Source organism: Rhodnius prolixus, unplaced genomic scaffold, assembly GCF_049639745.1.
Source record: "Rhodnius prolixus isolate KJV_2025 unplaced genomic scaffold, Rpr scaffold_4, whole genome shotgun sequence".
Taxonomy (NCBI): Eukaryota; Metazoa; Arthropoda; class Insecta; order Hemiptera; family Reduviidae; genus Rhodnius; species Rhodnius prolixus.
Window position 1 is genome coordinate 23,003,687 of NW_027411614.1, and position 21,325 is coordinate 23,025,011.

A 21,325-nucleotide genomic window follows, 5' to 3' on the forward strand; every position below is an offset into this window, starting at 1 on the left:
TTTTTTAAATTACCAGAAAAATAATTTTGAACAGAATAAATAATTTTGAAGGTTAGTTTTGTGAGGTAGGTATTATGGTGGTTTCTCTAGTGAAGTTTAGAAAGTACTTGAACGAACCCAGTGGTTAACTTGGAGCTTATGTTTACTAATGAATGTGAAATAAGTTATGTCTAAGGAAGTTTTGCGCTTACAGTTTATCAATGTGAAAAATTGCTTTTTACACTTCCCACAAGTAACTCACAACAATTTCTGTGGTTCTTCTGTAAGTATACCTATTGTATGTAATGAATGTTTTATATTTTTAATATATATACTTTAGATCATTTGCCAAAACAGCTGTGATATTTTTCACTGTTTAAATATGTTAAATTAATTTTAGTACCTCCTCCTTAGAGCTGAGAAGTACGTTGGTATTGGAGAGCAATTATTTATTTACCAATGACGCTAATGAATAGCCAGTTTATTTATTAATTTCTCAGTAATTTAACCCACTTAGACCTTAGATCTTATGTTCGTTCTAATAATATCTCATATTTTTCTCTTTTCCAATATGGTAACATTTGCCACATAGACGTGAGTAGTTCAAAACTTACGAAAAAATGAATCCGTTTCATTTTTCCATGTAAGAGTAAACCCTTTTATTGCTGAAAAAGTACAATAGCAGCAACTAGTGCATTGGTTTTTGTCTATATTCAAGCTGTTGTTGTCAGCAGCTCATAAACATCTATAACTAATTAATATTATCATTTATTGTTTTTTATTTAAACAATTCTATTATCCAATCGTGTCAGTTCCATCTTTATATATATAAACATTTTCAGGTTTGTGCCTTAAAATTAGAAAATAATGGAAAAGTTTATTACTTCTCACCAAGCATTTCACCTCATTCATCATTAACTGGATCTGATTTCGTTGGTATCAGCTCTTTGTACGCTCGACTTCTCGGTTTTAAAGAAGGCGACTTTGTTATTATATCAGCTGTAAATAATTTGGGTTCTCTGAGGCAGATACAAGTGTCTCCTGCTAGTGAAGATGATTTTGAAATCTTGGTAAGTTTTTGTTTTGATTTTAGCTAGTTTGATGGTTTATAATAATATTGATGATCATTGTTCGGTTTTTTGTAATATCAATAGTAAAAATAAAATAAAAAATATGGTAAAGAATGAATTTTATGTGTTAAGGCGTTCTAGTCTTTTAAAACATTGCCAAAAAAAGTAACTGTAACAGCTATAAATTAGCTAATATTTTATATCAGTATTGAGGTATGACATCCACAAAAGCATTTTCTTGTTCTTAATTTTCTTTTTTGAAAGGCAAAGTCAATAAATCTAACTAATTCTTTCCAAAAATAAGTAACTAAGCGTTAAATTCAGGAAAAACTGTATAACATATTTGCAATTTTATACTTAGGTTTACGACCATCTTTTTATACTAAATTAATTAATTTTTCTTGATAAGCAAAGTAAAATTAGTGTTGTCACTCTGAATACAAGTATTTAATACCACATTTTTCTTCCAAAAATTGGGTATTAATGGAATGATATTAAAAATAGTTTCGAAAGAATTTATTTGTTATGATTTTAAGAGCGTTTCTCTTAGTCTGAATGAAAGAGGTCTTATATCACTTATGACATAATTAGTTTTCCCAATTAAGTTTCTGTATTTTCAATTTTTTGTAGCTTTCAGCAAGTGATGCCATTGAAACTTCTCTTTTAAATCAGTTGAGAATTGTTTGGCCACAACAAGTGTTTTGTGCTTGGATTGCTCCCAACATTGCTGTCACCCTTGTTGTAGGTAATACTCATTTTTTATTATTATTGTTTTCATGATGATGTAATATTAACCATGATGTAAATTCATTAACTTCCTCTGGTTTATTTACGTTTAATAGTTAATTTTTGTATGTTCAGTATTGCAATTATGGCTCTTGTCGCCTACGATTGCAGCGATAGCAGTGATTACGAAGATGACGTTTTAGAAAATAATGTCACAAACGTTACATTAAGTAAAGAAAAAGATGAAAATAATTCTGCAGGAAAAGTTAAAACAAATGATAACAGTGACAAAACCAATACTGATTCGAAAGAAGAAGTAAGCGATTCGCTACCCCCTCCTTTAGAAATAAAGCCAAACTTTAATGTTATCTCTTGGGAACTACTATCCAAAAGTAGAACGCATCCTATAAGAATATCAATTCCATCTTTAGAAGATGAAAAGGATGAGGAGATAATTGCAAAACCAAAACTTAAGCCATCATCCTCAAAATCAGGATTGTTTGCTTTGCTTCCAAAGCCTAAACAACACTTATTGGTACCTCCTTCTTTGAATGCACGTAAACCCGAAAAGAAAAAGGAAGTTATAAAAAGTCAACAACTGGCCAGGACTTTACAGAAAACCGAAACACTTCGGTCATTGGTTACTGGTAGACAAGAAATCTCATCTTTGGATAAAACTTTAGATGATGTCGACGATGACGAAGAACCTCAATCTTTCTTCTTTTTATCAGAAGATAAAAATTTACCGGTCACAAATGAGGTCGAGATTATCGAAAAGGTAAATGAATTTAAGGAATCTCCAATCTCATGTGATGATGCTCCTTTAATTCAACAAGAGCCGGAAAGCTTTTCCCATAATTTGAATAATGATTTGCCAATGTTGCCTGAATCTACAAGTGATATTGAACTTGATAAAGAGGCATTAGAAAAACTATGTGGACGTAGAGGTAAAAGATTGGCAGGTGAAATAGAAATGGTGAATGTGAGTGGTGCAGAGCTTGTTGGCGATTCTAAATTGTGGCTAGCAAAAGAACTTACTACACAACAAGTACACTTTAAAAGAGCTAAATTTGATCCGTTACAACGTCGTAAACATCAAATCACATTCCTTGCCGCCCAAGCAAGAGAACAAGAGCTTGAATTAAGTAATCAATGGGCTAGCAACAGAATGACGCGCAAGCAGACACAAGCAAAATATGGTTTTTGATTTTTTTGTTTTGGTAATGCTGTAATTATTTCACATAAATTATATAGTTGTAAGTGATGTTTTGTTTTAAATCTTGAACGGTAATTGTGTCTCAATTATTGTAAATTCGTTTGCATTTAAAATAACATTAGGGTAAAATAACATGTTATTCGTAATTCTGTTTTAAGTGAAACAAATAAAAATTCGTGTTAACTTGATTATTTTCTCTTTTTTTTTGTTTTGTTTTTTCTAGATACTGTCTATCCAAATTTATCCTTTGGTAGGTTAGAGGAATATAGTGAAGTGATAATTGGAGATGCTATTCAAAAAAAGGGTCTCATGCCTAAGGAAATCAATTCAAATCCTCCACATTCTATAGATGGTATTGAAGAATGCGATTTGGATGATAAAATTCTAATTTGCAGGTGCAGTTGGATATTTTATTTACCACTATGTTCATCCCTCACATATTATTTTGAGTTAATTTTTGTTTTTATAATTTTTCGTTTTTATTTTCAATCTTATGAGGCGTATATTTTTAATGTTAGAGAAATTATTTTATATAAACCCCCATTAAGTTATAAAAAATTTCCTTATTGGTGGTTTACCGATCCATAAATTCATCCAAAATTCAATAATCCGAACATTATCAATTGCAAATTCTATCTACTGCACAATGCTGCGTGCAATGTGGTTTCAAAATTATTCCAGAAAACTCAACTTTTCTAGATTTTCTTCTTGATTCTCCTTTCGTTATTGATAAAATTTTATGACGAACTTTTTTTTTTCCAAGAACAAGTGTACCCATCACCCACTTTTAAGACATTCTGATGCAGTTAGCGAAAACCCTTAATACAAAAGAAAATTTACTTAAGATATTTTTTTAATTTACCAACGATTCCTAGAATCGATTGATTATTGCGTTTTCCTTGGTTTTTAAGGATATTTCAACCATAATTATTTACACATAAGTTATCCTCCAGAGGATTGCTGTTTCCGCCCACTTGATACAGAATTCATAATCAATATTTTACTTTCAAGCGGTTTTCTACCGATTTTTTATGTAATTCGTATAAATTATTAATGAGATTTTTCAATGGTTTTGTACAGCATTGCTTATCTATTCAAATACTGAACTGTAACTTTCATTAGATAACGTTCCCCTTATCTCACTCATTCTATCTCTCTCTCAAAAAAAGTGACGAATCCAAAGACTCCATTTACTACACAATAACGTCAATTGTAAAATAATTTAGTAAAAAATACTATTAAAGAAACGTGTTGAAACTTTTTTTGTAAATAATGAAATTGACTGGGCAACTCCTTGAGAAGAGGAGGCGGATATTATGGTTAGGGTCCATCTCGTAAATAACTTTTTTTCTTTCCAAATAGTGATTTTGAGATTTTTGGTTAATGCATTTGAAATCGGAATGAACAACAACGAAAGTAAAGTTAACGCTGAATTTGTTCATGGCTAAACGACCAACTTTCAATTTAAGAATCTTTCACCCCAGTAATAAAGGGCAGAAGCACCCGATTACTTTATTATACAATTTTCCATGGCCTTCCACTTTTAAGACGACCTAAAAAAATCTGCTCTCTCTCTTACGGTGTTATGTTCAGATTATTTTTTAAATTGTTTAATTTTTTTAAGAGGAAAGATTTTCGGCTATGGCCAGAGAAAAAGTTCTTCATAAAAAATTATTAATATTTTTATTGCAACTGGTGCTATGATTCAGGGATCATTACAGCTTCCGGGAAACGATAACAGAAGTTACAAATGTTCGCGATATGTAATAGTGAAACAAACAAGGAAAAATAAAAAATAAAAAAATGAAAGTAAATAACAAAACTAATAAAGCTACAGACACATTTTAAGAGCAAGTTAGAAAATAATTTAACAACTGAAATTATATTTAAAAAATAAACGAAAAGAATGTGAAATTAGTAATTACATTAATAGGTAAAAGGTGAAGTGTTAAAATTTATAGTGTTGGCTATTGCGTTCAAAGCTTGAAAGGTGTGGTGAAGGTTATAAGTTCTAAAAACACAGTAAAGTTTTAGGAAAAAATGGGTATTCAGGCAGTTTAGGCCATGAATAGAGACCCATTTGATAGGAAAGTAAAACGATTAGACACATTTTTTTAGTCCTAAAATCATAATTAGGTGAAACTTGTCATTTTGAAACTTCAATAACTGCTAAAGAAAAAACCGTGTGTGTTCAATCAATGCATAGAAGTATAAATATTAGTTTTCGACTCGTTTCCAATATTTTTACGAATCCCGTTCAATGAAACGCTGCAGAATGGGTAAATTATCTAACATCGAGTAATTTGGGTAAGCCATTTAAATATTGTGTAAATGTGAAATAATTATTTTGTTTACATATCCTAAATTGAATCAGTGTCAACCATATTTTTGTACTAAAATAATGAATGTTATTGTGATTATTGATTGATTTGATTTGACTCGATTGAGTGAATGTTACAAATGAAGGCTAATGTAAAGAATAGCGCCCGGAGGTGTGGCCTGTTTATTTTTGGTGCATGCGCAGTACAGCACAGTTACCGTTGACTTTTTAAACTACTTCCCGCCAATGTTCAATATATTCTTTTTAAATTTCTCAACTTCCCGCTAATGTGCTGTATATAATTTTTTTGAATTTCTTACCTATTTATGTTGAGCGCGCATGCGCAGTACACTTACTGCACAGTAAGGAAAAAATGGGTTTTTAGGCAGTTTAGGCCATGAATAGAGACCCATTTGATAGGAAAGTGAAACGATTAGACACATTTTTTTAGTCCTAAAATCATAATTAGGTGAAACTTGTCATTTTGAAACTTCAATAACTGCTAAAGTTATGCTTCTTTTTCAACGTATTGTCATTTCCCGCTAGTGCCAGTGTGTAACTTTAGGTTACTTTTTTTCGAAACTTCATAAAAGATGAGCGTTTTGAATTTACAGTTTTTCTTTAATTTAAAGCATGAATGTAGTCTGAGGGAGGATGAAGAGATGAAAGTTTTATCATTTTGAATAAGTGTTGGTTTAATTAGTAATATGTAGGTCCGAAGTGTGGAAGTGAGATAAGTATGAAAAGGAGTCATTTTTCCATGGGCGATCAAATGAGAGCATTATTTAAGGGAGTGAATAAAGTGTACAAACAGAAGGATAGGGATTGCATTGAATAAGGTAGGCTTCTTTTCTTTTGTTTTCCATGTGTCTGAATTAGAAATTAGAGTTGTGTGTTTGTGGATTAGTAGGGCAGTGAGGGGGGTGTGGGGGCGAAGCCCCCATAAAAACAAAAAATAGATCAGGGGGTGTGGGGGCAAAGCCCCCACAAAAAGGTGGTGTGGGGGGCACAGCCCCCCACGAAAAATGTTTAATAATCTTGAATTATTAATTCGAAGTGATTCTGATTCGCTGTTACCATATAACCCGCCAGATTTAAATGTAAATATAAAATAAAGAAATATTTTTATATTTACATTTGAATTTGGCGGGTTATATGGTAACAGCGAATTAGAATCACTTCGAATTAGGCCACACCTCCGGGCGCTATTCTTTACATTTACCCAAATGAACAAAAAAATAATAATAAAACGAAGATTCCTCCTGTGATCTAAGTGAGGCATTATCTTTACTTAATTAATTAAGTAATATTCACTATCCATTTTAGTTCTTCTTAAAAGAAATAAAAAAGATGTCAAGCACAGTTTTTATTTCCGCTACTTAGTTACTTCATTAAAGAATTACTTGTTTTTAGGAGTATTGTGAAGGTAAGAAATAACAAAAAAAATCAATAGCACTCAAACGTGAATTATTTTAAACTAGAGACTTTCTCAAATTATAGTTTTCTCACTTAGATTAAACATTTAATTTATTGCATCTAGCTTAGTTTTGGACATTCCTCCATTTGCAGAGTTAAGTGCCTTAGTTCATAAATTGATTTCTACTCACTAATTTTCTATCAATAGTAAATAATTTTCCATCAAGAAAGTCAATATGTCTGTGTGAATTATCCTCTGTAAAATAAATAGAAATTTCTGTTATTTAACTTCCGAAAAAACGTTCATTTAATTCAAATCAAATTACATTGCGTTTAAAAAAACTTATACTTCTGCTTAAAAATAAAAATAGATAACATTTTATTTGCTCTTTTATTTCATAATAATTCTAATTAGAAATTAGGAATCTAAGGCAATAGTATTGATTTTTCTAAGTTGGCAGAGCGCTCGAGGTGATACTTCTAGTACTATGCTTCAAGTTATAAACTCTATTTTTAGTATATAAAGAGATAAACAAGAAAAAGGAATTTGCTTTTCTGTTTGAATTATGAATTGAAGCTAGTTTATTTGATTCACAGGGTAATATTAATGTTTAATTCAAAAAAGTGGTCGGTAATTACTCTATTAGGAGAGCGTGCATCCCGACATTCTGTCATATGATCGTTCATTCATTTACAGACAGTTTCTTTAATAAATTGTCTACTCAATTTCTCGTAGATCTTAAATTATTTAATTATAATTCTTTCTCAATAAATGTAAGCTTTAAAACTACTTACAGCATGCATTTGAATTTTTGATATAGAAGGAGTCATGGTAACTCCTTCTTATAAGAAAAGAAAACAGAGACACACTGGATACTCCTTAACAAAAACTTACAGTTTAAAAAGTTAAGTATAAGGGTTGATTAAACGCCAAAAGGTACACAAATCAGCAAGTACCCATCATTTCATTTATACTTCATTGATATGATTTAAGTAATTTTACTGCATTAACTTTTCCTTCACATTTTTAGAATTTATTAGATGTCACAGACCCTTATGCTGGCCATTTTCATCTACAAAATATTTGTTCTAGACTGTAGATTGTAATATCTATTTATCTATAATAATCAAACTATTAATTACAGGTTAAAAAGAAAAAAAAAATTAGGCTAAAGATTTCAAAACTTTTTTTAAAAAAAAGTTTACACCAACATTCATCAATGATTTCATTTTATTTATTTTTATTTTTAAATAAAAATCGTCGGTTTAAGTTCATTCTTCGATTAAAGTAATTGTTATTGTATGAAGTAGTCAAACGTTTATAATAATAGGTAATAATTATCTGGCTTTATCGCAAATAATATAGTTTTCTTCAATTACATTCTCAATCTAGATGTTCTTCCCACAATGTTGTATATATGTAATATAAAATAAATAAGATATGCATATTTTTAGGACAGCTAATTATTCCAGTATTTTACTATAAGTAAAATTAGGGGGACTAAATTAAATTACAATTGAGAAATGAATAATTATTCTTGAATAATCTACTTGTTATTAACTGTGTGTTATTTGTGCTCACGAATATTTCGGTAAGACGAATTCAAGACTGAAATATTGTTTTAAATCCTTCGTGATTCAAATTTAAACAGTGGCTGACTCTGACTTTGTCTTTTTCTACTTTAACATGCATGTATATGTGACTACTCAGAATAATTCAGAACTCATTTTATCATAATTATAACAAAAAAATATTATGAATGAACTGGCCAGCATAAGGATCTGTGACATCTAATAAATTCTAAAAATGTGAAGGAAAAGTTAATGCAGTAAAATTACTTAAATCATATCAATGAAGTATAAATGAAATGATGGGTACTTGCTGATTTGTGTACCTTTTGGCGTTTAATCAACCCTTATACTTAACTTTTTAAACTGTAAGTTTTTGTTAAGGAGATTTTTGTACCTTTAGGATAGATTTTTCTTTTTGTCTATTTTGCAAAGTTACATATCTGCTTTACAGATTTTTTTAAAATTTGGTATAAGCAATTCTATCATTATAACCTGATAAGGCGTTAAGTCGGAACCGTAACTACTGGAGAGATCTTTTTAAAGAATGATTATAATTGCGGTCCCCAAACCATCCTCAATAACAATTTTTTTGAGAAAGCGTTTTGAATAAAATAGGAAGGTAAATAGCAAAATTAAACTGCGATTTCAGTACTTCCTTTTAAGAGGAGCAAGAAAAATAAACTGCGATTACTGTACTTCTCCCTAAAAGGCAAAGATTTTGAATCGAACGACAATTCATTGATGTAAATCGGTTCACTCATTGATAATTTTAACGATTGCAGTACTTCCTGTTGGTAGGCGTAAGAGCATGATGGCACTTCACAGCCACGTAGAGGAGCTTTAATCACTTCTTCGTGCTAAATTTTATCAAAATCGGACTAAGCTTTATAGAAATATTGGTAATAATAGTTTTAGAAAGGGCCTTATTTGGGTAGGGCAAACTCCCCTCCTTATGAGGCATGGCGTCGAGACTTTTAAAGTACAAATCTGTACAAAATTTTGATTCGAATGACACTTTATTCAAGAAAATCGGTTCACGTCTCGATAATTTGAAAGATTGTTATACTTCCTCTTAACAAGTGTAAGAGCAGATCGTCGCATTAATGGTACATAGGGAAGCCCTAACCCTATCATCCTACCAAATTTTATCAAAATCGGGCCAAGATTTACAGAGAAATTAGAAATAATAATTTTGGAGGGGGACATAAAGGGGGCTAACTCCTCTCCCATTCGATGTACAGCGTCGAGACCCCCAAAAGGCACATCTACAAAAAATTCCGAATCGAATGACACCTCATTCATGAAAATCGGTTCACGCGTTTAGGCGGTACGCGGTTTACAAAAAAGGTAACAACAAGAAGAAGAAGAAGAAGAACAACAATTTCTGAAAATGCCGTTTTTGCTCATTTTCGGCAACTTTTTTCTCGAAACCTATTACATCTATGTTTTTGCAAAAAAATTTCAGTTATAAAGGAGGGTTTGTCCTATAATTTAAAGAAAATTTGGGAATTTTATCTTTTATAGAAAAAGAGAAAAAAATTGTCAAAGTTGGGTGTTTTTCAACGTTACGCTTTTTCGTGCAGTTTTTGACGATCAACCCTTATACAACTGTCCTACCGGACAGTTTTAATATAACAGTTGTAACCTACTTATACGTGATGGTTTGAGCCCGATAAACTAGATTTAGGTGTGATGTTAGTGCTAAGTAATCTTACCAGCATTCCTGTGACATAAACAATAAAAAAAGTAATTTTTTTTTTTTTGAAAAGACAAAGTTTTAAAGAAAGTCTATTATAAATAGTCGTTTAGGACTGAGTTAAATTAACGTTAGAGAGTGCCCTTCACATTTTTTATTTTTTATATTTTTTTCTGGCGCATCGACGTCTATGGTCTTAGCCATTTTTTCCCTCATATTAGGGGTTTTTATTTCTATTACTATTTTGATTTAATTGCTTCACCTTCTGATAATTCTATAATTAATATTCTTATGTACACTTTTGGATTAGAGAAATTACAATTTTAATTGTGATACACGAAACGTATTCTCATCTTCTTTACAAAATTTCTTAAGAATATGAGTGCTACGTTATTTCTGACTAGGATCGCCCAAGAACAGCCTCTATAAAGTGAATCATTGAAAAAAATATAAGGATCTGGTCGCGGTTTCTGTCAATGAAATGCAGGAAAAGAATTAACTGCGTGCATAGAGATTGGATATCTAAGTGTTTAGTGCATTGGATTCTCTCGCGGTGATCTTGGGTTCCATTCTAAATATATTCACTTAAATTTTCTATTTCATACGAAGTGAAGCTCTGATGTTGAAGCTTCTTAAATTTTATTAGTTTCTATTCGCTGACATTTATTTTATAATTGTCTTAAGTAAAGACTTTAGACAGAGACGATCGATTTCTATTTTTGCAAATAAAATGTATGGAGGCGAAAGATATTTTTCTTTATTTGTAAGTTTTGTAATGCATGAAACAACTATTGGATCCCTTTATAAAACGTTATTTTCTAGAAATCAAAGCGGTCAGTCGAGTTAAAAGCATAGGAATGTACGAGGGTCGTTTGAAAAGTCCGTGCAAAGTCAGAGAGATAGCACCACTGGCGCGTATCGAGGTTATGTCTAGTTAGTAGCATCTCTTGGAAGAACACACACCAAGTTTCAACCAAATCGGTCTATTTCTTTGTGTTTGGCATTCGTTTGAATCGAGGAAGTCGAGTGATTTTCAAAAAATGGACGAAAAAGAATTTCGTGTGTTGATTAAACACTACTTTATGAAAGACAAAACGCCTCAGGAGACTAAAGAGAAGCTTGATAAACATTATGGTGACTCTGCACCTTCGATTAGAACAGTTTATAAGTGGTTTCAAAATTTTCGGAGTGGCCATATGGGCACAAGTGACGCTGAACGTTCTGGACGCCCTGTTGAGGTTACTACTCCAGAAATCATTGATAAAATCCATGATATGGAGATGGATGACAGAAAAGTGAAGGTGCGTGAGATTGCTAGTACTGTGGGCATCTCGAATGAACGGGTACATAATATTTTGCATCAACATTTGGACATGACAAAGCTATCCGCAAGATGGGTGCCGCGATTGCTCACGCTTGACCAAAAACGAAATCGTGTGAAGTGTTGCAAGGACGGTTTGCAGCTGTTCCAGAAGAATCCGCAGGACTGTAAGCGTCGTTTCGTCACTGTGGATGAAACATGGATAATTCACTACACTCCTGAGACCAAAGAACAATCTAAACAATGGGTTACCAAGGGGGAATCTGCGCCAAAAAAGGCGAAGACCGTTCCTTCGGCCGGAAAGATTATGGCGACTGTCTTTTGGGATTCGCAAGGAATAATCCTCATCGACTATCTGGAAAAGGGTAAAACTATTACAGGTGCATATTATTCATCGTTATTGGACCGTTTGAAAACCGAGTTGCAAGAAAAACGCCCACGATTGGCCCACAAAAAAGTCCTTTTCCATCACGACAACGCACCAGCTCACACCTCAGCAGTTGTGGTCGCAAAATTAATGGAAATAGGGTTCCAACTCGTTTCACATCCCGCCTATTCTCCAGACTTGGCTCCCTCGGACTACTATTTGTTCCCCAATATGAAGAAAAGGCTGGCGGGAAAAAGATTTTATTCAAACGAGGAGGTGATTGCAGAAACGAATGGCTATTTTTCAGACTTGGACAAATCCTATTATTGGGAAGGGATCAACAAACTAGAGCAGCGTTGGACGAAGTGTATAAGCCTAAAAGGAGACTATGTTGAAAAATAAAAAAGGTTTACCCCCCAAAATTAAGTAGTTTTTATTTTTGCACGGACTTTTCAAACGACCCTCGTACGTTATATTCTATTTAATACTAATAATATAAATGATTAAATTAAATATTGAAAAATAGCTCCGTACTGGGCAAGATTGGCTTCAACTCTCGGATTTGAGCTTCTTAAATATTCAACCTAAAAATAGTTTTGGAATACTACTGCTTAAAGTGAATCACTTTTCTTTTATTAATAAAAGACCGGAGAAAGTTTTATGATTGTCTCTACTTTATAGTCCAATAATATTGAACATTATAAATAATACAAATATAATAATAAAATAAATATTCCAGTAATACAATCAATTTTACAGTGGAAAAGGCAGAAAATAATGGTTGAAGGATAATATTAGTGTTTCGTGTAATCTGAACAGAAATCTGACACTCAGCCTTCTGGCTTGTGTAAAATTAAATTAGAGGGGCTACCTATTTCAGGTTCCCATACTTTCTTCTCTAAGAGCCCTTGAAAATCTGGACCCAAGAGACAAATTCAGGAAGTTGTGAAACTTCAGTTTCTTCTTTAATCGTCTTTCACAACAACAGAGAAAACTGCGAGCTCACTTTACCACTGTACTCAGAAAACAAAGTGGAAGATATGAGACTCATGGAAAGACCTTATAAGGACAGGAATGGATCACCAGATATGAAAAATTATCTGGATTGCAATAGAGGTAATAGCTGATACCAGTTCAGTATATTGGAACTCTTACGGCTATTTGACTCCAGGCTAAGACGTTGAAGGAGATTAATAGTATTGGCTTTAATGGAGTGACAGCTTAATACATAGGTATTCTGGTCATCATTCTGGAACTCAGTCATGTCTTTTTGTTAGTTTGTTGAACATAGAGATCCCTTATAATAAACATAGAAAGCTTGGGATTTAAGATAGTAGCTGTTATTATAGTGGCATCGAGAACTTGTATACGTGGACTTTTATTCCACTACGTAAAAAAAAAATCTATTGTGACTTCTTTGTCTAACAGTGTTAGTACATAGATATTATAGGCATCTTTAAAGTGTTCTACATGTCTCAGTGAATGATGTTCGGATCGTTAGCCTGATGTTCGCTAATCTCAGTATTTGCACTTTAACAAACATTGCAAGCCTTTCACTGGCTGTATGAGTGTTAGGTATGTCAGCATAAGTTTGTTTAGGTTAACAGAGTTGCCAAGAAACAGATATCCATTGTTAGACTACAAGGTAAGCATGCATTTGCGATTTGTCAAAATTTGAAGCAAAGCTTATAATCTGGAAACGGCTTAGTGTTAAACTTCATAAATGTTAGCGACAAACTTCATCAATGTCAACACTCATAATTTATTTTTCTCTGCTTACCTACTGAGCAATGAATAATAATAATTTAAAACAAAATAGGCTAAAGGTTTTTAGAATCCTTTTTGTCAACAGGTGCTTTTATGGAGTATGTAGATTAGGAATTTTATGAACAGTAGTACTTCCAGTTTTAACTTATGGCCCGACATGAGGTTCAAAAATCCCTTTGTTATTTAAAATGAAAGTCGTCCGGAAAATTTATGTGGCTATAACAGGATAAGGAGGTAAGGTTCTTTACCAGGAGCCTATTTCAAAATTGGTAGAATACGATAAGCTTGACAAACTGCTAAAAGTGCATTACATGAACTTGTGTACTAGAAGATACGCAGAAATGGAATACTTGAGCCTGGTTGGCGGGATGGTCGCTCTAAGGAAGTGCGAATCATAGTAAAAAAAAAAAACTTGAGTGAGCCTGCGAGAGATAAAGCTGTAAAGCTTGGAGCCTAAGATCACATGCGAATTTAGTGCTAAAAAAGAAAACATTTCAAAAGTTGCCCTTGATGATCTCTTTATAATCTCGACATTTGAGTAATCGAAAAAATGTAATCTATAGGAAAAATAATACCTAAGTATTTATTTGAAACGTTTAAGAAATAGCTAATTTCACCCAATTTACAAATGTTCAAGAAGAAGAAAGGTCTGGTAATAAGATGTGTAAGCAATTATGACATTTACCTCGTACATTCTCTATTAGACTTGACGCGAATTGTAATGATTAAATGTAAAATTTCTCTTAATACTTATAATGATAATCACTGGAAATTGTAAAGAAATCTAAAAAAACCATTTAATGAACTTCAGTTATCAATATTTATTAATAGACAATAATTATGAAATACCTGAGATAACAGAGATTCACTTGTGCAACCTTCAGTTGTCTTCAATGCTATAAAAAATGTCTTACTAGCATTAAATAAACTATTTCAAACATGCTAACGAAACCTTTTTTTTTAAATCTTTGCAAGGAAGAAGATAAATGATTAGTAACCTCCTCGCAATTTTCCTGAATAAAAAGTGAACATTATTTTTAATCTTATATTTTTGAAGAATAGTGTTTGAACGCTCGAACTCAATTTTTTAACTATTCATTAAGTAAAAAGAGATTGTAAGAAGGCTCTGGGGAGCAAGTACATATGTCACGATAACAAAAAAAGTGCACAGGACATATCTTATTTTAATTATGGCATGTAAGAAAGGGTTGTTGAAGTCATTCACATCAGCTTTTTTTAATTTATATTTTTCATATAATTTATTTTTGAGTCTTTATCCTTCTTTTCTAATTTTCTTTTAAATTATGGCAACAATTACTGTCATATACATTTTATATTTTTTTACACAATTTAATTCAAATTTAATTTTTGGCTCTTTACTGTAACTACTGAAACTAAATTAGCAATTATTATTTTATCGTAATGCATCTCATGGGAACCATTCTGTTAATTATTATTTTCTCTTATTAGATAAGAAATTATTGCAATTATGCCAAATTTTCGAATTTGAGTTTTCACTGGTATATTTTGAGGTTCTTTGAGTCCGAAAAAGTGTTTTATTTGCTAAAATCCACATTGTCTCGCAGTGAGTGAGTGTGTTTTGTGTGAAAGAAATAACTCAAGAACTGAAAATCGGAGAAACCTAATACATTATTGGACTCTACCAGAGGACTTGACTGCAAGCTGCTATCAAAATCCTTCAAGCGACTTTACTGAACCCTCGAAAATGGCTCCTACGAAGGGCCGGATTTTCCTATAGGCTAACTAGGCTGCAGCCTAGGGCCTCAAGATCAAGAGAGGCCTAGATTCAAATTGTTAGCAAAATAAATATTACACTATTTTAAAAACATAACCTATTATATATTACATTTAACATATTGATATATATCACAGTGGTGATTTTTTTATTATCTCTCATGTAATTTACAAACTGAACAATGGGATGGGAAAGGGCCTTATAAACGGAATAGCCTAGGGCCTCATTTCATCTAAATCCGGCCCTGGTCTTACACACCCTCTTTTCGCAGAAGTAACCTTAATCTAATTTCCCTGGAAATTGGTTCTAGATAAAAATTACAGATCTCGTATGCGAGGTGAGTTTAAAGGAATCGTAGGAGCCGTGTTCGCCAATAAAGAAACCTGATCTTTAACTTCAAATATCTCAAAAACTACACGATGGATTTTGTTTATATTTCACCTGTATATGAAGACAACTTGTGCCTATAATTGTATAAAAGTTCGTAAAAATCTGTCGAGTTGTTAACGAGATATTTACAGTTAAATTTTCGTTTTGTATGAAACAATGAAATCTTTAATATTGGTTTTGTTTGAAACAGTGAAATCATTAACTTGAAATATCTCGAAAACTACTCGATAGATTTTGTTTATATTTTATTTGTATATGAAGACAACTGTTGTCTATAATTGTATAAAATTTCGAAAAAAATCTGTCGAATAGGAAACGAGATATTTAGAGTTTTTAAACACATTACTGAATGATTTTTCATTTCTCTATTAGATTTTTCCGAAACTGCTTTTAAAATTTTCTCCAAACTTCGTGTTTTTCTGAGAAATTCGCCTCGAGCATTTTTAGGATTAAAAATTATGAATAAATACATTAAAATATTCCTATATGCCAACAAATTTGCGTTGAGTCGTTTGAGTATTTACACTAGATTCTTTTTCAGATGTGTCGTTGGCGAAGACATTCTTTCAACAAATTATCAGCCTTATGTAGTATCTTTATCAGCTGAAAATCTTCCGGAATGGACAATCGACTTGTTGAAGGACCAGGGGAAAAAAGTGCTTTGGACTATTCAAAAATTGTATGATGATGAAAACAATCAATCCGAACCAATAAAATTGCGAATAAAACTAATTGAAGACACAAACAGTCGCAGTAGTATTGCTGGTTACAAATCCCTTTTTATTAGCTTAGTTTTACGATATAAATTAAGCCTTGAAAATGGTGTGAAAGTTTTATTACGGCCTTTAGAAGACGTGGACGATCTTCACAGCCCTGCAACTGGGCTTTTGGTTACTCCTTATTTTCAGGTTGAAAAATCATTTCTGCTCTAATGTTTAACCATTAACCTTGTTATTTATTTTAATTATTTCACATGGCCTATCTTTAATTTGAAATAATGTATTTTTTTTTTTTTTAAGGAAAATGAAGAACTTGTTAAAGATAAAGTAAATAGATCACTTTTTGAATCTATAGTAAAATATGGCGATTTATTAATTAATACAAAAGGGGAATTCGTTCTAAATGATGGAAGGATTGTAGCATTAACTCTAAGACCCTTAAATCTAAATTGGGCCATATTTAAAGTTACCGATCTAACTGATCTCTCAATTTCGATTAATAAATATACTAATGTACCAGCGGAATGGCCTGAAAAAATTACATTTAATCCTGCGACTACTACGCCATTGATAAGGTATATATATTTTTATTATTTTTTACTGCATTTTAATGTAATAGGTTAGATAGGACGATAGATTTTGTTTATATTTTATTTGTATATTATGTTATGTGATGTGTCCTAATTTACAACCACTGCTGCCAAAATAGGCCTTATAGGTCGACGACATTTAGAACTAGAAATTTGATTTTCCTACAAATCATTTTCTATATTTTTCCTCCGGTATCAGTTCTAACTGTCTTAAGAAAAAATTTGTCCCAACCGGTATGTCCAATGTGGTCACACTGCATTTATGTTTTTAGCATGTTCTTTGGCATATTAATTCGATAGGCCATACAGCCTGCTCCGGGTCACGTCCATTTATTGGCAGAACCTGCTATCGCAATGAGACTCGTGGAGTTTACTTGTTTGTCGCATACTGGCCCTTTCCAGTTCAAACGCTCCATGGGCCTTAGAGTTGGAAGAAGTACTCTTCGAACATATGTTAATCACCCTGCCTTCGCTTTTGGGTCAGAATGTATGAATCGCTGAGTACCGGTTGCCCAAGACTAGAAATCGAATTCCAAAACCGTTCCAGCAACTTCTTCTTCTTCTCCGTAGTCACGGAGTCCAAGGGAGGAAATTTGTATGCTGGAATAACGGCTGCACGCAGGGTTTTATTGTGAGTTATATATTCTGTAAGTGATTCTTCGCTGACTGCTGAAAGAGCGTCCTACTTTACTGGTTAACTGGACGAAAAGAGAAGCCTTTAATAAAATCTAGAAAAAAAGTTTTAATCTCCTTAAAAACTTGGGTAAAAATTTGATAATAATAATTGTGGCTCCCGGCAGGAGGACTGGGTTCTCAGCTTACTTTATTATAAATTGCAATTTCTCACGTTCCAAAGTACAGTTCCAAAATATAAAGAATATATATTCATTTTTTATAAATCAGTACTGTTTAAAAAAGTAAAAAAGTATATCCAACTTCTTAAACTGAATATTTTAACCTATTTTGTTTTTTTGATCTTTTAAGTGCTTTGAAAAAAGTTTTGGATCAGGCTGAACAGTCGATAGTTTTTTCACTTGGTGTCTACAACTCTAAAAGAAATCCATTATTTTTTGATAATTTACTTATAACTGGTAAGTAACAAAAGTAGAGGAAATCTATTAATTAGATACATACAGTGACTCCCATTAATATTGGGACACCTATTACAAAATGATTTAAAAGGAAAATGAAAACAACATACAAAAGTTTGGAATTTTTTTTTTTTTAAATAACATTAGCAACATCTGTAGAAATTATATATAAGTATAAATCGATGAAATTCCAAACTGTTAGGTAGCACTTTTTGAAAAAGTGTAAAATAAGGCTCTCAAAAATATTGGGACACCAGAAGTGCTAGAGTTTAAATGTTCAATATTTAAAATCTCCTACTATTTAATATTTGGTTGGTAATAATTTAATAATTGCTTTTTGTCTTACAATAGCCCTCAAACGATCAGGCATGGATGAAACAAGTTTTTGGTTAATTCAGGTGGTGTTTTTTCCCTATTCTTCCAGGAAACATCGTTTTAATTCATTTTTGTTAGATATTATTCGTTTTTCTTAAAGCACTGGCTAAATATTGCCATAAATGTTCAATGGGATTATGATCTGGTGACTGCGGAGAGGTTTGGAATACTTTTGGGCAATTGTATAACAGTCACTGACGTATCACCCAAGCCGTAGGTTTGGGGTCGTTATCTTGGTAGAATTTAGAAGACCCTAAAATACCAAATGTTTGGGTACTTTTTTCAAATTATATTTTAATATATTACTATAAACCATTTTGTGCATCATTGCATCAATAAACACTAATTCTCCAAATCCTGATGCGGACATCCAGCCCCAAACCATAACTGACCCACCTCCACCCGGTGGTGCAGCTTTAAAACCCTTTAAAGTTGGCTGTAAATTCTTCTTTTCGAGTTCAGCATTCGCTTTCCTCCAGACCATAACCGTTCCATCTGACTGGAAAACATTAAATTTTGATTCATCGCTAGAGTATATCATTCCAAAAGTCACTATTTACATTGGAATATTTTTCGGCAAATTTCACTCTCTTACTGACAAAAGGATTCTTCCAGGCTACTCTACCATGATAGTCGAGTTTTCTTAGCACTCTCCGAACAGTTTCTACTCCATTTTTGCTCTCTGAACATGTCAAAAATTTCACATTGAAGTTTTGGAGCACTAAGTCGGTGATCTTTTTTAATTCTTTTAATATATAACGCTGCTCTCTCTCAGAGAGCAGTCGAGGACGGCCTTTTTGTGGGATTAAAACAATTCTTTTTCTTTTTGGTAACGCTGAATGATGTTCCACACAGTAGATGTTTTAGGTCCGATCAGTTTTTCCGTCTCTCTAACACTTTTTATTGTCTTTGTGCAAAGAAATTACAATTTTTCTTTGTTCAATCGTTGTATTTGTATTTTTGCGCGACATGTTATACCTGGTTTGATTTATATAAACTAATTTAATTATTAATTTCATATTGAATATATGCTTAAGGTATATATTTACAAATTGTATAAATATTCGGGCAAAACCTTGGACAAACTATAAATTATAATAGTGTCCCAATATTTATGAGAGGTAGAATTTGCACTTATTATTATATATATTTTTTTTAATCTACCAAAACATTTTTATGTACTTATTTAAATAGTTTTTATTTAATTAATAGTAATTATAAAATGAAATGAATTTATAAAAATTTGAATAAATGGGTGCCACTTTTAATTTTCGTCAATTTTGAACTTCTGTATGTACTGTCCCAATATTAATGGGAGTCACTGTATGTACTTTGATGTGATAACTTCGCATCATGATTCAACATCTAAAAATATTGTTCTTATTTATTATTATTATTATTATTATTATTATTATTATTATTATTATTATTATTATTATTATTTTGCAGGTAGTTCAGGTTCTGGAAAAACAACTCTAATCAAATGTTTAATAGAAAAAGTGAGAGGACCACCAAATTTTTTGTTTACAGCTTATATAGATTGTTACCACCTTAAAGGTAATTTTATTCAGGTTAACATAAAATTATTCACATTTACTTTATTTATATTTTAGTTAAACTAGTGCAATCTTCCATAGTAAAAATAGCCATCCAAGATGTAATAGTTTTCTGGGCCTAGAAATACAAAGTTACTTTAAAGAAATTTGATGTGTCGACATCCATGGTGCTTTGATTTATTCTTTAGGAACTAGGGGAGAGTGTAAATTTGTACTTCTTTAGCCCCAGCCAACCATTACAATGTAACAACGGCTAAATACACAATTTATTCATCCGTTAAATAACCACCGCTTTAAATTAATAGACAATTCCTTTATTTTTTTATAATCTTCTGTTTATAAAAAAAGGAAAACGTCTAGAAATATTTGGAAAGCAATTACTAGAAACTTTGAACAATTGTTATTCCAAACAACCTGCTGTTCTTTTTTTGGACAATTTGGATGTAATCGCTGGGGTGCCTAAAACTGATCATGAAGGTACCGAAGCCACACTTCACTTGAATAGGTAAGTGGATGAAATTCTTTAGCATCAAAATTTTTTTTTTGCGCATTGTGGGATCTTGAATTATCGTTTTAATTTTGTTTTGTTTTGAAGAATTTCATTTAAAATTGTGGATCTTATTGAAGAGTACCAGAGAGTTGGTCTGATCGCCCTAATAGCAACGGCAGAATCTGAAGACAAAGTTAACGCAAGATTGTTTTCTCAAAAAGGTGAAACTCTGTTTACTAGCCACATCGACATCCCTCAACTTTCAAAGGTTAAATAATTTTATTATTGAAGATCAAAAAATTATATGGTGGTCACGCTATATGTTTGGAGACGAGGATATCTGCAACATTACAATTACCAGCGTGCAAGATTTCCTAAAGTAAAACTTGGATCTTTCGCGTACCATTTATAAGTGACTTAAAGTTCGCTTTACTTCAGTATGAGTCCAGCATTAAGTCGATTCAGGAAAAAAATAATTGATTTCTAAAACAACGATGATGGGAAAGCAAAGAATACCTAGGATTCTAGATTAGACGTTATGAGATACACTTTACTCACTGCCCTCTAAATCTCAAAGAAACTCCTTATGAAGTGTGCCAAAGACTAATAACATGTTGATGCTATTAATGGTAGAATACTAATAAAAAGTTCAGACAAATTATTTTCTTTAGTCATTTATGAACCAGGCCAAAAAGTAAAAATTTTTAGCATCATCCCTTGAACTTAATGAAAGCGATTATTAATTTACAAAATAAAATCAGCTTCTAATTTAAAATATTATTTATATTAATGTATGATTACAATATGTCTTGTCAATTTTTTTGGGATATCTTTCAAACAACTTAGTTCATTTACAATTCATAAAACACAACATTTCAATTTACCTTAAAGGTAAATTATTATTATTA

General features: G+C 31.9%; 1 protein-coding gene across 4 annotated transcripts in view; it reads left to right on the forward strand.

Annotated features, from left to right (window-relative positions):
• Pex1 (peroxisomal biogenesis factor 1) overlaps positions 1-21,325 on the forward strand; it is a 38,406-nt gene that overhangs the window by 11,837 nt on the left and 5,244 nt on the right. For all 4 annotated transcript variants that reach the window (XM_074132259.1, XM_074132256.1, XM_074132258.1 and 1 more), the window contains 10 exons: positions 52-262; positions 822-1,049; positions 1,680-1,794; positions 3,215-3,386; positions 16,138-16,504; positions 16,616-16,890; positions 17,890-17,996; positions 19,821-19,928; positions 20,276-20,432; positions 20,523-20,685. In XM_074132259.1, the coding sequence (XP_073988360.1) occupies positions 167-262; positions 822-1,049; positions 1,680-1,794; positions 3,215-3,386; positions 16,138-16,504; positions 16,616-16,890; positions 17,890-17,996; positions 19,821-19,928; positions 20,276-20,432; positions 20,523-20,685 (1,788 nt within the window). In that variant the 5' untranslated portion in view covers positions 52-166. The remainder of the gene's footprint in view (positions 1-51; positions 263-821; positions 1,050-1,679; positions 1,795-3,214; positions 3,387-16,137; positions 16,505-16,615; positions 16,891-17,889; positions 17,997-19,820; positions 19,929-20,275; positions 20,433-20,522; positions 20,686-21,325) is intronic.